Source organism: Falco naumanni, chromosome 6 (genome assembly GCF_017639655.2).
Source record: "Falco naumanni isolate bFalNau1 chromosome 6, bFalNau1.pat, whole genome shotgun sequence".
NCBI classification, from domain to species: domain Eukaryota; kingdom Metazoa; phylum Chordata; class Aves; order Falconiformes; family Falconidae; genus Falco; species Falco naumanni.
The window spans coordinates 49444218-49461794 of record NC_054059.1 but is presented as its reverse complement, the minus strand read 5'-3'; the positions used below and the strand labels follow the sequence as shown (position 1 = coordinate 49461794).

The window sequence follows — 17577 nt, the reverse complement described above, 5'->3', positions numbered from 1 at the left end:
ATGCATAGAGATTTTTTTCCTTTTAATGCAAATGGCGTTGTCTTTTCAACAGCATGTTTTTTCCCTCTGGATCAAATCTGTTACCAATTTTATGCACCCTAAGACAAGAGAAGAGGAAAGTCCTTGTCTTCTGTAATGTTTTCGTACACACAAGCAAACCTTCTAAGGCCCTATTTGTCATTCATTTTGAGTATGTTAGTCTCAGACATAAAAGTGTAATCATAAAGTGTTATGGCACTGGCCTGTTGAGAAGGAAGTTACATCTTACTGTCTAGGATTTTTGGCATGCTATGTGTATTTAAAAACCCTTTTTTCATGTATAACAGCCATGTGTTCCTCTCCACCTCCATGCACCTGTGCTATGAAACAATTAAAAACTGGTTTCTTTTTGGTTATAGCTTCAGTTTTGTCTTGGGGAACTGCCAGGGTTTGATGGGGATCTTACAAATGACCTGCCTTGCCTACACAGGGTAAGCAGGACTTCACTTGTGAAAGTTGTCTTAACTGTGTCTTGCTTTTTTTGTTGCTGATACAAATTAGTCTGAGTTGTTCCCTGGTTTTCTCCCCAACAATACCTTGACTCTGTTAGCACCCTTGGGAGTTTTGACTTAATCGTCTTGGTGCCATGGGGAGTTTCATGTGGTCTGAGCTGAATGCCAAACTGGTTGTGTCTCAGTCTAAAAGATGTCAAGGCTTCTTCAGACTGTCTAAACCAGGGTTTCAAGTGGGTTAAGCTCTGTTTGCCTGTTTCACTACCAGCTTCTCTGTAGGGCATCTGTTTAGAAACACTGTTAAAACCATTATATTCTTGATTTCAAGGCTAAGGTTTGGAGGTGAGAAGTAAGAAGACTTAATATGGCATGAAAGAGACTCAAAGGGTTTTGCCAGGCAGTCATCAACTCATTGAAGTGACATTGCTTGAGGCCCTGTCTCTTCTTGCTGCCCTTGTCGTGCGGCTAGCAGCTTGTCTGAGGGCACACCAGGGAATTCCTCTTTATCCTGCTGGTTGTTCAGCCCTTTAAGAACACAGAAATTAACCTTTACCGTATGCCCCAAGTGTCCTTGAAAGCTTTTTGGATAACCAAGTAGTCATGTGCCTACATGCTTATGGCTTTAAATGGTTGAAGTGGAAAGCAGATTACTTCAAATTTTAGTCTTAATACTAAAACAATTCTTAAAAGATATAGCAGGTAGATGATTTTAGCACTAAATAGCTCACTATGTAGCTGATCCTTTGGGGAAGGGACTGTATCCAGAAGGGTCTTTTAGGTTTGAAATAATACAGAGTATCCCCCTAGACTAGGGAGTTCACCTCTTTTTACTAGCAAATAACCACTAAGGAGGTAGAGCGAAAGACAGAGGTACTGACACCAGCTGGAATTCTCTGCTCAGCCAACATCCTGCAGGTTTTCTGGGAAGGAGTGGGAAGCACATCCACTCAAGTTCTCCAGTGTGTAAAGCGATACTTGTTTTACACCCACTGCAGCGTTTCAGCCAGAAGTACAGTAACTTGCACAATACAAAACTGTGGATTATGAGCATATGTTTTCTTGAAGGGGGTAGAAAGGGATTAGAATATGATTAAGGATTTATTGTTAAGAGAGGGATTAAGCAACAGGAGCTTTTTAAGGTCACATCTCTGAATTGCAGCCTTGCTGTTCCTGAGAATTTGGTATCTGAACTTCCTCTCCCTTCCTACGCTGGAAATGGTGTTTGGGAAACCTTTGATTCTTAAGGCACAGGAGGAAAGCCTTAAGCATACTTCCATGCTCCATTACGGATCTCAGATGCTACAGTTGGGAAAAGGAGCTCTTGGAAAACCTTTAGTGCTTGTTCTTTCTTGTTGCTTTTAGAGGATTTAAAAAAAAAAATATTCCTAATTTAAAGGACTGTGTTTTAAAAGTACAGCTTGTAAGTGACAGGGCATCTAAGCATCATCTTCTCTGGTTCAGTTCTGGGGTTCCATGACATGGAAACTGCCTTCAGTTATCTTCCTATAGGAGGGTACTCTGGCATCTGGGAGAGAGCAGAAAGAAACCACTCTATAAAGGCTAAAAGGCACTTGATGCTTTCATGTCTCGCTAAAAAAGGAATGCAAACTGTTCTAATATGTTTGACTAAAACTAGCTGAGGCAACTTGTTCTATTCAGTTTTGTGTTAACTGTAACATTGATTTACCTGACATTTCTCCTAGAGTTTAAATATACATAATTAAGTATCTGGAAACTACTGCAGTGTCAAGGCTTTGTAGTGAGTGATTCTATTCCTCTTCTGCCCCTTCCTCTCATTTCTTAAAGTGTGTGCCTCTGCACTGGGCACCAGTGCTGCAGCTGTAACAGGCTCTCCTGATCTGTTAGCTCTGGCTTTCTGTAATGTGAAAAATGTTGGGAAATTGTCGTGGAATCTTATGTGCCTGTAGCTTACCCGCTGTCTAGCTTTGTGCTTACATGTCCACCTTTTTCTCTTTTTCCTTTAAAATACCAAGCTACAAATTTGTTAGTAGAACTATACTACACAATCATCCCGGTTTTGGTTTTTTGTTTGTTTTAAATTTGTTTTTTGGTGGTTGGGGTTTTTTTTGAGACTTAGTATAATACTGCAAGCAATAGTCTCCTGTAGTTGGAACAGTTGGAGATAATCCTTCCTGATTTGCCATTTTGCTGGTCCTTATGCTATTCCCTGCAAGCTTAGTTGCTCATTTTGTCTCCTGATTAACTGCTAATAGACTTTTTCTTGTCATTAAACACTCTTGCCTTCTGTATACAATAGTAACCTCTGCCTTGCAATCTACTGCCATTGCAGCAAATCTGGTTATGTTGTTTCTTCACTAACAGCAATAGCTTAGTGAACTCTTGCCCTGTAGTATCATTCAGTACCCTTAACTGCTGTTTTTATGTGTTGAGTAGATTTTTGAGGGAAAGAATGAATGTTTATCGGGTTAATGCTTCGTAAGAATAATCTGCAGCCTTTTGCCTTTAAAACCTCAGATTAATTCCAGCTCTAATATAAATGGAAGTTAATTTATAAGTCTTAAATTTAATTTAGTCATTAGGGCCTCTCGTAATCCAAGGAATGGCCTGCAGGCAAGCATGCTGTGCACTCACAGGAACCCTTATTCTAGGGGAGTTTAGGCCTGGAAATGGTCAATTCTAAAATGGTCAACTTGTAACTCGTGTAACTAGAAGCTCAGTCCAGTCCTGTGTTGAGTGGGAAAACCTGCAGGACAATCTGGATAAGACAGCAAATTCAGTGCCCCAATTAAGTTTGCTGGTGTGATAATACAAATCTAATTGGGGCTTAAGTGTGTATATTACAGAGGTTACGGTAGTGCATCAAAGCGTGAAGACTGTATTGTACACAAAGTGCTGTGTTAACACTGAGAAACACCTTTCAATACATCTTAAACAATGCTTTTTGTTTTTCTCCTTAGATCAATGTCCGAGTTGTTACTATGGATGCAGAACTGGAGTTTGCCATCCAGCCAAACACTACAGGCAAACAGCTGTTTGATCAGGTCAGTGAAGGATTGGTATGGGCTCTTGTTGTTCAAGCTTGGGGTACATCTCACACTATAATGTTTTCTTAAGACTAGATTCCAAACCTACCTCTCTCTTTTCTCTCCACCTTCCAATCAAAGGGCTCTAGTCTGAACTAAGATCTCTAAATTCCATCACAGTAAAAGAAAAAAGCAAAAATTCTTGCAGGTATGTTATTTTCCTGTGAAACCTGCCTTCCTAGCAATGTTGGGTGATATAAGGGATCCACAATTTTTAGACGGCATAGGTAGCATGTAAAAATACACTTCGTGCTTTGAAATGCAGCTTAGCTCTTATTTCTTTCTTAAATTCCAAAGTTGCAATGTTGTCCCTGTGCATAAAACCCTTCAGAATGAGGTCTTGAGGTGACTGACAAAAGTGTAGGCATAGCCACGTGCATTCAGAAGCTGGGTTGGAGGTAGCCATTTGCCACAGGTGTTCGAATTTGCCAGACTACTGGGAAACCAGAGGAGTTTGTGATCTCCGTGCAGCAGCTACAGCAGTGTACCTTGTGAGAAGTCCCTGTGCAGCAGGGTGGAGCAGAGACTTGTACAGCCTTCCTCTGGGGGTTCCCAGGGAAGTGACGGGCATGAGTAGCCAACGCTTTTGTCCCTTGCTGTTACTCTTTCTGCTACTGCATTAACAATGCACAGGTCTGTTTGGAGATGGACCTACAAAGGTCAGATAAAGACAACTAAAATAAACAGAGAGCACTTTGTAAAGCTTTTTTATTGTTTTCTTAAGTAGCTTGCTCTTACAAAAGTGAAGCAAGGCCTAGATTTGAGCAGAAAAAAATACTGTTCTGGAATTAAAAAAAGAAAAGAAAAACAACTAAGAACTGACTAAGAACTGACTTCAGTTACAAGTACTAAGCTGTTCATGAAGTGTTACAGCAATCCTTTTGCACTTCTCCCCTTGTCCACTGCTGGCCTTGATAGCAAAGGGTCATTTAGCTCAGGTAGGCAGAATTGGCTAAGCAATGTCCATTCCTTCGAAGTTTTTGTTGGCACAATCTCTTGTTTCAGTGAGTTAGCTAGAACTTGCTAGGCCTTATGGCAGCTGTGCAGTGAGAAGTACTTTTCCAAAAAACCCCAAACAAACCAACCCCCCCCCCCCCCCCAAAAAAAAAAAAAAAAAACCAAAAAACCCAAATGCCAACAAACAAAGAAAAAAATTATTAGTGAGTTCTTGGAGGGAATGAAAGGAGGAAATCAAATTATAATCGCTGCAGAACTTCACAGTACAAAATAGAGTACTACAAATTGTGTTGAGTATTAAATTGGATTCCTTTTGGTTATTACTGATGTGGGATAAACATTGAGTACTCGTTGAGTGGAACTTTGGTGAAGTGCATACAAAACCTGCATTTTTATGGAACCACCATTTGGTGTTTGACCTTTCATTCACTGCTGATTACCCTTGCATTGGGATGACTTTTTCCTCAGCCCCTTCCATGTTAACCCAAAAGAGAGAACTCTGGTTTTGTGTCTGAGAGTACAAAAATCCACATCCCAGTTTTTTAAAAGCAGTGCCTTTAGACCAGACAGTACGAGTATGTCCTTTCCTATGTTCCTTATGGCAAGGATTCAATGAGGACTTTTTTGTCCTCCATGTATTCCCTAACATTTATATGTGTTAAGAGTTAGGGTCATCTGTCTGGCAGAAGAAACTACTTTCTTGACCTCCAGCAGAGAAGCACAAAATCCCGAGAACATGGAAAATGGCAGGATGCTTCAGGTCCAAGATAATTCTAGCTTGCTGTCTAGGTAGTTCTAGATTTCTGAAGACTTTTGTTGCAGCACTTATTGCACAGTTGGAATAAATTATCACCTCATGAAGATTTGCTCCTTACATCCTATGGCTCAGGTTTAAAACCTGTGACTGGAAATTCTTATCTGTAGTCCATTCCTTGTTGGAGTGCATTTCTGCATATCAAGAGAAGACTAAGGTGGAAGTGTGCAGCACAAAAACAGGGAAGGTAAAGACTGTATGTTCAGCTGCAGCTGTTCTGACATCCTCTCTTTGCTTCTGCTGTGCAAGCCTTTTGCTAGGCCCTTATCTTGGATGGAGTTTACACTCAGATAAAGCATATGAAGGCAACAGGTTTTTGCAGGTATGGGGAGTGGCCCAACTTGAACTGTAGAAGCACTGTAGAGGGGGAAGGGCATTTGAAGAAGCAGGCTATTTTTAAAAACCACAAGACAACCTGGCTGTCAGCTAGCAAAACTACTCTGGCAGTGCCCTTGTGCTTTAGGCTTTGCTAGCGTGTGTCCTGCACATAAGGTGGATTATAGCTCACTTTTTTTATAGAAAGGGAAAAATAGTGGAAACCTGTGACTATAGAGTTCAGCTCCGCTCAGGCCCGACCTGTGCAGAGTTTACCCCACAATGGTCCGAAGTGTCCCGGGAACCAACGCAGCAGCTCTGCAGCTGGCTGGAGTACCTCCCAGGCAGTCGTGTGCCATCCTGACCACAAGGAGAAGAAATTCAGACGGAGGCGAGCTGGCAGTTTCTGGGAGCGAATGCATTCTGGGTGGAACAGGCAGATTTAAGATTAGCTGCTTCGTGCATTTGCGGGTGGGGGAGGCATCTCCCATCTTGAATTTAGTGCCTTGGTTCTTAGTTGTTCTGTGTTTTGCTATGGAGGAAGTCTACAACCCATTTCCCAGAATTCAGAATAAAACATCAATGTCTTTGATCTTTGTATTGGAACTCAAATAGTCAAATTATGAAGTTTAGCTTAGTACTTTCTCCTTCCTTGCCTTTAGGTTTTGGGAAGAACTTGAGGGGTCAGAACTTTTGCAAGCTTTCTGACTTGATTTACAGAAAAAGTACTTTTTCTGTTGTAAGAGGCATTCAGAGATAATGACCAGATAACTGCTTGATTTATGCAACTCTATTTTAACAAAGTTGCAACACTTTTTTTGTGCAACAGGAAGCACTATGCTCAGCATACCCCTGCTAGATTGAGTAAAGCCTGGTTCAGACCCTTCTAAAAATACATCTAGCTGTTGGAAAACTTGTCTGTTCTGTGGTGAAACAAGCCACTTTGGGGGAGGAGGGAAAAGGAATTGTAGTCAAGTAAAGGCTGAAGTACTTTCAGACCCCATCTCCTTTTAAAAAAAAGTTGTGGAGTTTGGGGTTTTTTTGTTTGTTGGGCTGTGGGTTGTTTTTTAACATAAACTCTAGTTGTAACTAGTTACTTACGGCCCTGCTGAAGTAGAGCATATAAACTGTAGCCTAGTGAATACACCCCACAATGTCTAGCTATGAAGCTATCCCACTTCCTCAACTAGTAGGCACTGATCTCTTTATCTTTAAAAGTTATATTTGCTTAGTGACATTTTTCATACTACTATGCAATTTTTGTGGTCTGCTTATATCACTAAACCTTACAGATTGCCTGTTAGTCAACATCACACAAACAGTACTTCTCAGAGTGCTAATCAGAGTGGTGCATTTTTCCCTATCTCCCTTACCAGCCCCAGAAAGCTTTTGCTTCCAGCTACAGACTGCTGGCCTCTAGCTCACCAGCAAGAAAAATTGCGGGAAACTACAGCAAAAACTAATTAAGTATCCTAAAATCATTGTCTGTCTCAAATCTGCAGTTGGTGGTCTGTTGCTTGCCCTGTTTGTGTCTACTGGTTTCCCCAGAATTGTCTTCTAGGAACTGGGAGGGACAAGTAGCTTAGCCTATGCCATTGCTGTCATCTACTATGGCAGCTATATGTCTTTGTCAACGAGATGAAATTAAGAGATGCCAGATGAGAGGTTTAGGCTGTTTCCTGCACCCGCAGGTGATGTGGGACTTGAGAGGATACTGTGACTTCAAGTGAACAGTTACCTGCAATAACTTCTTTATTTGACCTTTCTGTTTCAGGTGGTTAAAACCATAGGTCTGCGAGAAGTGTGGTACTTTGGTCTTCAGTATGTGGACAACAAAGGATTCCAGACTTGGCTCAAGCTTGATAAAAAGGTAACAGACTTTGGGCTAATTGCTGAACAAAGGTTAAAGCTTAGATGATTTCTGATGTATTATTTGCTGTAGCTTTGTAAACTTTGTGCCTGTTGTTGACTGTTCCTTAATTCTCATAACTCCAGGATTATTTTTAGAGAGAGCTTGACCTTCATGGGAACTGTTTGCATGAGGTGTCGTATGGTGGAAGTTTGCCCTTTCTCTCCGTGTGAATTGTAGAAAGCTTTATAGCATTTATCAGATGTACAACAGCAGCTTGATCTTGTACTTTGTTGAGTAGAAGCAGCTATTCTTGCTGTGACTGGAAGAACATCATGGTTAGTGAGGGTTTTAGTCTCTGCTTGTGCAGGATCAGTTGTTGCACTAATCAGAAAGATAGGTCAGTTCAAAGCTGGGCAGTTGTAACAGAGCACTGATGCCTCTGATGTGCTCTTTTTTGTGGACTTGCATTTCTTGCAAGGCTATGAACTGTTTTTCTTGATGGGGCAGCCGGTGACTTACCTGTTTAGCGACAGGGGGCTGTTCTCTCAAACGAATACAATACTTGGATGGGTTTGCCATTTCGTACAGCATGGAAAATCATTCTCCAGTGACCAAGGTTTGCTGTGCAAAAAAAAATTTCACTGGCTGCTTTGGAAAACGTAACGCATTTCCCCTGTGTTCTCATACCAGTAAGCAGCCAGAATTAAGGCATTCCAGTAATGAGTTGCCAGTCACTCGCCTCTGAAGGCAAATGCCCCTAATCCTTTTTTCTGAGTAAAAGCAGTGTATTCTGTTGTTTGCAACCCTGCTTAGTTGTGCTGTCACCTCTGTCCTCAGGTTTCCGCTCAAGAAATCAGAAAGGAGAATCCCCTCCAGTTCAAATTCCGTGCCAAGTTCTTCCCGGAGGATGTACCTGAAGAGCTGATCCAGGACATCACACAGAAGCTCTTCTTCCTGCAGGTGAAGGAAGGGATCCTCAGCGATGAGATCTACTGTCCTCCTGAAACAGCAGTACTTCTTGGCTCCTATGCTGTGCAGGCCAAATTTGGAGATTACAGCAAAGATGTGCACAAGCCTGGATACCTCAATTCAGAGCGTCTGATCCCCCAAAGGTGAAGGAGTTGGTCGATACAGTCTCCCATTTTATTTAGGGTGGTTTTTTTGTTGTTTGGCTTTCTTTTTAAAGTCAAGAATTTGCATCCTAGTTAAATATAAAGAGCTTCATTAAAAGCATGTTTGGTTTTTTCAATTGAACTGCATGCATTTGAGTTTTTTCCTTTGTTTCTTTCTTTCTGTCATATTAGAGTATGTTTTTATACTCTCTCCTTGGGTTGGTTAGGGAGAGGAAGTATACTTTTGAATTCAGCTTTTCTTTCCTGAACATTGCTGCCATGCTGGTAACTGGCAGTATGAATGTCTCCTCTGTTCTTAAAGAGCAGCATTCAGTCTAGATATGTCATCCCTAGAGAAGGCTGGGTTGTGTGTCTTTGTAGTCCTAAAAAGCTTGTATCTGGAAAGCATGTCTTGAGGTTACGTAGTCCCCCGTACAGGGTAAGTTTCTGTTATCAGAGAAATGGCTTCTGTTTATGCGTCCTGATGACACTCTGCAGCAGTGTCTAATTCCAGGAATGACACCAGCTTTTGCTTTGCTTTAACCTGCTGGTGTCTACAGAGTATATGTGATTTTTTTGTGGGTGTGGGGTTTTTTTTGTTTTGTTTGTTTTTTTTAAAGTGTTCTACTTATGCCTCTCATGTCTCTGGTCGGTGACCACAATGGCTTTGCAGAAGGTTTTTGTTCATTCTGTAATGCTCTGATTCACAGACTTTGGGCTGAGTAGGATCTTCCTTTTAATTTCAGTAAGACTTCACGGGTGGGACTAATATTTCAGTAAGACTATAGCAAAACTCGGCATCAATGGATATGGCAGAACATAAAGCCAATTTTGCTAATTTGCCTTTCTTTGTATAGGGTGATGGACCAGCATAAACTCTCCAGAGAGCAGTGGGAAGAACGGATCCAGGTGTGGCATGCTGAACACAGTGGCATGCTCAAGTAAGTGTTTTGTATTGCTCCTTAGGCTGGTCATTTCGTTGCTGGTTCGTTACCTTAAGCTTGCAGTTCCACAACATGATTTTGAAATAAGACTCCCAAGAGTTGCCTGTGTAGGGAACTCTTGGTGTATATTTTCTGGTCCAGCATTGAATCACATAGTAAAAATTGGTAGGATATTTGCAGTGGTGCTGAAGAGAGTGTCTGGGATGGCTTTCTGAAGATCCTGGACCCATGTACAGTGTATCAGTGATGACTTTGAGTGGGGAAAAAAGTGAAGGTGTATGTCTAACCTTGAAGCATTTGCACTGGCAGGTGCAGAAGGTTGAGATCCTGTACCTTTCCTATTGTATCTTGAGACGAGGATGAATGCTGAAAGAGATGAATGTGGCTAATTTTCTGTCCAGAAATACTAAGGTTTGGTAAATGGGAGTGCTCTGTGTGTGTGTGTTTTCATAGGTGTAATATCATAACTTCTAAAGTGAATCCCATTCAGTTTTTAACTCCTGTTTGATGTGTGAGTTTAGGAGGAGTTATGTGTTTCTTCCAAGGGTTTTGTGCTTTCTGAAATAGTCAGATAAATGGGGGGCTGACATCTGCTTTGCTTCCTGTCTCAACCAGAGAGAATGCCATGCTGGAATACCTGAAGATTGCTCAAGACCTGGAGATGTACGGAATCAACTATTTTGAAATCAAGAATAAGAAAGGAACTGACCTTTGGCTGGGGGTTGATGCCTTGGGACTCAACATCTATGAAAAGGATGATAAGTAAGGCCTTTGTTTTCACCTCTGATCTCACAGAGCGAGGGCTGCTGTGGGAACCAAGGGGCATTTCTCATTTACAGTATCAGGGCAAAGTTTAGAGCTTGCTCCTGTTTCTGTTCTGGATCAGTAGGTGAAACTGTGCTAGGAAATGAGCTTTCACATCATTTATGCTTTCTTGACTTTCCTGACCTTTGTAGCCTTACATGCTAATGCTTCCTACATATAAAAAGAGATGTCAGTTGTACAATGCCACCTGGTAAACAGCGCACAGTTGTAGAGCTGAACCCTGAACTAAGGAGTTTACCAAGCTTTTCCTTGACTGAGGTGCCAGTTATGCCAGCAGTGGGTACAATACGAGAACCTCAAGAGGCTAACATAGCTGCAGAGTGTTTGGACATCTAAGGCTGTTCTTATACTAAAGTTAATGGCAGATATGTATACAACTACCTGGGTTTGAAAAAAGACAAATAGTCACAAACCCAAAGCTGGGTAACACTCAGAATCCAGGGAAGCGTTAACCTAGATAGTTACTGGGAGCAAGGAATGAAATGAGGTCTCACTGAGGTATGCATAGTTTTAATAAGCCCTTTTGGTAAAGGCAGAACCTTTATTAATGGGATAAGAGGTGGGAAATGATAGACTACATCTATAAATAAACACAAAAGGAAGGTGAGAACAGCTGTGTCTAAGCCTGCTAAGTCTCTTCTAATACTTCACAACTGAAGGATTGAAGGGAAGTTAAAACTGACATTTTTTTAGATAAAGGATTGGTCTAGACTTTTCTGTTGTTTGGTCATTGTGTCCCTGCCCCCCGTCCAAGTATTGGTTTCATGTCACTAATCTATAACAGACTACCATTGTAATACAGAAGGGATTTCACCTGTCCTACATCTTTGCCTCCAAAAAGCTTTGAATGCAACCCAAGTATTAATTGGAACTCTCTGGAGCTTCTGTTAAGATGGCAAAGAGAAATGCAGTCTCTTCTGCAATGCTAATATGTGCTGTCACCCAGAAAGCAAGGAGTGTCACTTGAAAGAAAAGTAGTTTCGCTCATGTAATACTTTAGTCTTGAATGACTAGTCTTGCTATGTAACCATGGTCACACAAACAGGTTTTTCAAGCTGCAGAAGCAGACAGAATATAGCCCTGGACTGCAAAGAGCTATCAAGAGCATTTGCAAAACAAATACAGTGCTGGAATAAACTGCTTATTTCTACTGTAGTTCTTGCTGCTATGTAATTAAGTCTTTTGAGCAGATATGGGGGCTAAGAAAATAGTAATGTGTACCTCACCTCTGGTTTGTATGTGCAAAATTTGGGGACTGGGGCAAAGGTAAAAAAGCAAAGATTCATTGTTGAAGTTCAGCCTGAGGAAAATGAGACCGTGCTATAGGGGTGTGAGCCTCTATACTGCATTTTATGTCAGCGTCACAGTTCTAGGTGTTTTCAAGCTTTTTTTTTTCTGCATTAAAGAGGTGAATCTGCAATAGAACTTATTAATAAGTGAATTATTTTAGTTGTCTGCCATACTGTATTGTCTGGAGTTGAAACACTTAATATGACTGAGACTGGAGTAATTAGTTAATTGTAGTCTAATCAAATAATTTTCTTTACAGTTCTTAATGTTACATACAGTGTTGCATAACCTTGCAGTTAAGTTAAAGGTTAGGGCATGGTAAGCTCTGAAGAGGATGTATTTTATTCTTGATGTCCGATTTTAAATGAGGCAGGTTTGGGGTTTTTTGTGTGCTTGGGCCCAATGAAATAGCTATGTAGTAGCTTTCCATCTCTGTGATGAGTCAAATTTCTCCAAAATTGTCAGCTTTTTTCCTTAACCAATGAGCTCCATAGAAAGGATTCTTACAGAGCTCAAGTGGTTCAGTGATGATAGATGTTTCTCTCAGTGCTGAACATTATATACTCATGTCTTCAAATATCTGCGAGAAATAATTGTTGGCACTTCAGCGTATGCCAGACACACACGTATTGGATGGGTTAGATAATAACGAGAGGGGAAACAAAAGACAAGAAATCTGCTTCTGTCAGTTGTGTTTGTGCCTGCCCAGTACTTTCGAAGGGAAGGCAGGATGGAGGTAGCTGGGCTAGCTGTAACACAGCAGGGTAGACTTTTTGTGGGTGCTAGAAGGTGTGTGGAGCAGCTGAGTTACTTCGGCTTATGCCTCCCATGATGTATGAGGAGCTCCCAGGAAGCACAGCCCATATGCGTAAAGTCTGCATGTTGCAGATTTCAGGCCCTGATTTAAAAGAAATGAACTTAAAGCAGCAGTTTGGTAAGCTGAGTGTGTGGCTTCAGTAGAGACCATCCCTATTGCGTAGTCACAGGTCAGTAGGGTGGCTGACCAGGATGAGACGAGACTCTATAAGGGAGGTGACTGGGCTTCTTTTCCAGCTGTGGGGTTTTGGTTCAACTACTGTCTTCTCTCTGTTGGGAGTTGGAAGTGTTGTGTCCCACTGAGTCTGTGTGTTAGAAGCAATGTGGGGGGAAAAAAGTTAATTGCATCATGTCTTAAAACTATTTCTCTTCTTTCCAGACTGACTCCAAAGATTGGGTTCCCCTGGAGCGAAATCAGAAATATCTCTTTCAATGACAAGAAGTTTGTTATAAAGCCTATTGACAAGAAGGCACCAGTAAGTATAACTAGAATATATTCCTGGATACTGCATATGAACAACTAATACTGTTTCATCTCAAAATAAAGTAGTCTTTGGACAGGAGAAAGCTGCAGACATCAGATGCAAAATGAGTCTCAGTATTTAAGGTGTATTTAGAGTTGTCTGCTTTTCTGTGCAGTATAAGTAAAGGGTTTGTGCCAGTATCTTAACATACAGAAAGACAAGGATTTGACAACTGCAGTGTCTTTTTTTTTTTTTCTTCCCCTTCCCTTTTTCCTAGAAAACTAGGTAGCCCTATGCTTAAATCTGAGATTCTTTGCTAGTTCTGTGAGTCTTTGTGTAGCCAGATTATGCTGAGACCAGTCCTCTCCCCATTTATCTCAGTGCCTGGAAGCTGGTAGGTAACTTTTTGTTGTCCATTAAAAAAAAAAAAAAACTCCCCACAAAAATCATTCTAATACTACTGCAAAACCACATAGATACATATGGTTTTGCATCTTAATGCTCACTTCTACGCTACTGAAAGAGTAAAAGTCAGTTAAGGACCATGGCGTTCATGGAACTTCTTGAATACTGGGATAAATGGCAGAAATGTGATTTCTGTGGAGAACTGAAATGTAGCTACCTGTGAATGTTGCTTTTCAATACTTACAAACATGTTTTCAGAGTTATTTTAGTGAAGAACTAGCAACTTACTTTGACCTGTTGAGAGCATAGTGGAATAACTGGTATAGGTGGATCTCATTCTGTCAGTCTTGTGAAACTATTGGAATAGTTGAGAAAGGCCTCGTCTTCTCTTCCCCCACCCCAGTACTTGGCCTTGGTGGGTAAATACAGCCCTGAGAAATAATAAGCAGTTTGGATTTGGCAAAGGGTGATTGCTTATAAATCTCTTTAACAGGAAAAGGTCCTCCCAGTAATTTAAAGGATGCTGGTGCACAGTGTGCTGATGCACAGTGTGTTGCAGATAACAGCCTGGGGTTTGGTGGGGAGAAGAGTTTCTTTCTGTCATGTTAGTGAAAGCCAGCAAAACTCCTCAGAGACGGAAAGCTGGTCTGTCAGGCATGCTTTTCTCAATAGTAGAAGAGCCTCTTGGATATGTTGTACACATTATGAAATATCAGTCTCCTGTTTATGGATCACAGCTTTCCATCCCATTCCCAACAGTAAATCTGACTGAATTTGAAATGGGAGACTTGCAAGAGGCTGACACAGAAAGGTGTTAACATTGAAAAACTCAGTGATGTTTCCTGTCTCTGTGTCAGTTGTCCTTGTCCCTCTGGGTGGTGGTCTCTTTCATGCTGTGCCTGAAAGAAGAATTTATCTGGGTGCTAATTCTGAGCATTCAGGAAGTTGTCTGGGTATTTTCATGTGCTTGTGTCTCCTTTTTAAAAGGCAAGTGTTATAACTACTGCAAAACATTCAGTCCACCCAAGATGCGATTGCAAGTTGTCCTTTAATTTGGAGGATTCTACGTGTCGGTGTTTAAATGGACACTAATGCAATGGGTAGAGTCCTGTGGCACCTTGGCCAGAATAAACTTTCTGCCTACATACTCCAACATCTTCAGCACTTGACCTTTAAAATATCGAGCTGTGAAGCTCCCAGTTGTGTGAGACCAGGGGGAAGCTGGGGATTAGAAAAAAAAAAAGGGGATTCTTTTGTGTTTTCATGTGAATGTTATGGCCTTAAATGAGAAATGCAACCACAGTCCATGCCTTGGGTATATACTTCCATGTGAATGAACTTGCCTCAGGATAGGACCTGTTTATCACAATTTACACAAAATGTTTTTAAAATTACTGGTCAGAAGCAGGAGGTCGGATGAACAGGTACAGTTAGCAGTGTCGGACCTGTGCAGCTCAGAACGGCTCTGGCATGATTTGGTGGGGGAACATGACTTGCTGCGCTGACAGCCTTGTTTGTGGTCAGTATGGGAATTAGGAAAACACCTTGAAGAAAACGAGGCTTTCTCAGCATTTTCATGTTCATCTTAACAGTACGTGGAGAGCTTTTCATTGCTTCTAGTGTGACTTCTGGTTTCCCCAGAGATGGCCACAACTTGTGCTTCTGACCTCAGGCCGTTAAAAAAATTATCTCTGCTGCCATGCAAGTGTAGAGCCTGTGTGCCCCTTCTCACTTCCACCTCTTCCTAAGTGAGGTGGTCCATAGGAGAGTGAGTGTAAGGAATGGGTACTGGTTTATGGTGGCAGCTTGCCTACGGCTCATATCACAGTCTGCAAAAAAGGCACAAAGTTGCAGTTTGCTCACTGTGTAAGTTCAGACTACACTGTAAACACGTGTGGTTGTGGACTCAGGAAAAATCACCAGGCAGGTAATGAACTTGGTCCTCGGTATCCCCTTCTTAGCAGATCTACTTCTAGAAGATCCGGTCTGGTGTGTAGTTTCTGTAAAAGCCTGGTTATAGTAAGAAAGCTGGGGTTCTTTTTGCTGAACCAGAAATTTTAGAATATCTTTTGTTTTCTTTACTGCCTGCGACCCAATATTCCAAATAGCCCCTATGTTTGGTGGTTCAAGGGGGGGGGGGGGGGGGAAGCTTTCATTTGACACTCTTTTAATGGCCTAGGAAATGCCACGGAGAGGAAAGAATGATACTGGAAGGTGTTTCTTCTCTTTCTCTGAAAAAACACAGATGATGCCTTGAATATTGATTTAAATAGATCAGAGAATTCTACAAAGTTACTTTAATAGTCTGCCATACATTCATGCTTTATCTTTCAGTCACAAGCCCATGCAAACTGAAAAATTAATTACTTAGTCCTAGAGGTCTACGAGTTGCCCAGAGTTGCCTGCAACCCAGAATCTTCTGCAGCATTTCCAAACTCCGCAGTCTCCTTTAAATGGAGATTGTTCATTTTCTCTAAAAGATACTTCTAATAAAAGAGTAACTTGTCAATTCTTTGTAGAGTTTAACTGGAGAATATAAGTAACAACTGTTTTGGCTTCAGATGATATTGGCAGCCCCTGCTGCTATATTTAAGTGGCCTGTGTGTATGTCTTGGTTACAGTGAAATTAGGGGCGAGATGATCTGTCAGCAGTTAGCATGCTTGGAAACCTGACTGTGTGGTGCCTGTCTTCTAGGACTTTGTGTTTTACGCCCCTCGTCTGAGAATTAACAAGAGGATCCTGCAGCTCTGCATGGGTAACCACGAGCTGTACATGCGGCGCAGGAAGCCCGACACCATCGAGGTGCAGCAGATGAAAGCCCAGGCCCGGGAGGAAAAGCACCAGAAACAACTGGAAAGGTGAGCTTGGACACGGGCAGCGGAGATGAAGCGGCAGAGATAAACGACACCAAACTGCCAGGGTTCAACCAGCAGCTGTACGTGCAGGGCAGCGGTCAGTGACGTGGGTTTCACTCAAGGAAGGCTGCGAGCTGTGCCACGTTCACGAGGCACGTGTGGCCCTGGAGCTCTGGCTTACAGGGGTGCGCTCGGGCTATCCTGCAGCTGGACTGTGAGCGTTACTGTTCTTGCTTGGACCTGTGACCCTGTAGTCTGCTGTCCTGGTGGCAGTCTTGAGAGCTGCAGGGAAATGTGGAGGTGGGGGCACAGTGGGCTCCTGTGTGGGGCACACACCTGAAGAGGGGTTCTCCTGACTCTGGAGTGTTAGGACCTCATTTATCTCTTGCACCATGGGATGGCTGGGAGTAAGGGGGAAACCTTCACAGGGAGCATGCGTGAAGAGAGAAGAGGGGACTGGGAGACCTTTCACAGGCAAGGGAAAAGGATAAGCAATCCCACTGGCCTTCTACCACTGGCTGCAGGTTGCTCATGATTCAAGAAATAATGTTGCTTTTCTCCTGTATTTGTGGCTTGTTTGTCTTCATTCCCTCAGTGCTCTTGTTTTTACACCACCTTGAATTTCCCATGATGGAAGTAACAAAGTTAGATCTCTGCTGTGCAGTACAGAGTCCTGGCTTTCTCTCTCTGCATCTAGTAGCTATTTGGCATTCTAAATTTCTGCAGCGGGCAAGAATAATAGAAATGTTTTTATGAAATGTGATATCCGAAACTGAGCAAAACTGTTGACGTGGTGAAGGAGCAGGCGATAGGTATTTCTGTCTTCTGGTTCTTGCTTTGTGGCTGTCACTTCCCACTGAGCTGCCTGGAGAGCTGCCCAGCCAACTTTCTTGCCTGGCTGTAGCTTAGGTCTGACATGAGCTTCAAGTATGAAATCTGTTTCTAACAGGCAACAACTAGAAAATGAAAAGAAGAAGAGGGAGACAATTGAGAAGGAGAAAGAGCAAATGCTGAGGGAGAAGGAGGAGCTGCTGGTGAGGCTACAAGAGTATGAGATGAAGACTCAGAAAGCAGAGAAAGGTGAAGTACTTGTACTGGCTGACCAGACCATGTGTATTCTGCTCCACGGAACTGTTACACGGGTTGCTGCCTACACTTAGCCTGGATCTGGTGACACTGGGATCTCTTGGCAAGGCTTGCCAATATCTGCCTTTATGGATAAATATACACATGTGCTCATACTGCCAAGATCATCCAAAGTATGAAAGTAGCATAATATCTGCTGATTGTATTTAGGAACTGGAAGGCATGAACTCTGTTTTCCCCTGTTGCCAAGATGGTTTAAGTAGTACAGCCTCTTCCATCAGAGAG

The 17577-nt window shown here is 42.1% G+C and overlaps 1 protein-coding gene across 1 annotated transcript in view; it reads left to right on the top strand.

Moving 5' to 3' along the window:
- The window catches only part of EZR (ezrin), a 36060-nt gene that overhangs the window by 14786 nt on the left and 3697 nt on the right, over positions 1-17577 (top strand). The window contains exons 2-9 of the mRNA XM_040598312.1: positions 3431-3514; positions 7417-7512; positions 8332-8606; positions 9464-9547; positions 10166-10312; positions 12861-12957; positions 16046-16209; positions 17156-17286. Coding sequence (XP_040454246.1) covers positions 3431-3514; positions 7417-7512; positions 8332-8606; positions 9464-9547; positions 10166-10312; positions 12861-12957; positions 16046-16209; positions 17156-17286 — 1078 coding nt within the window. The remainder of the gene's footprint in view (positions 1-3430; positions 3515-7416; positions 7513-8331; positions 8607-9463; positions 9548-10165; positions 10313-12860; positions 12958-16045; positions 16210-17155; positions 17287-17577) is intronic.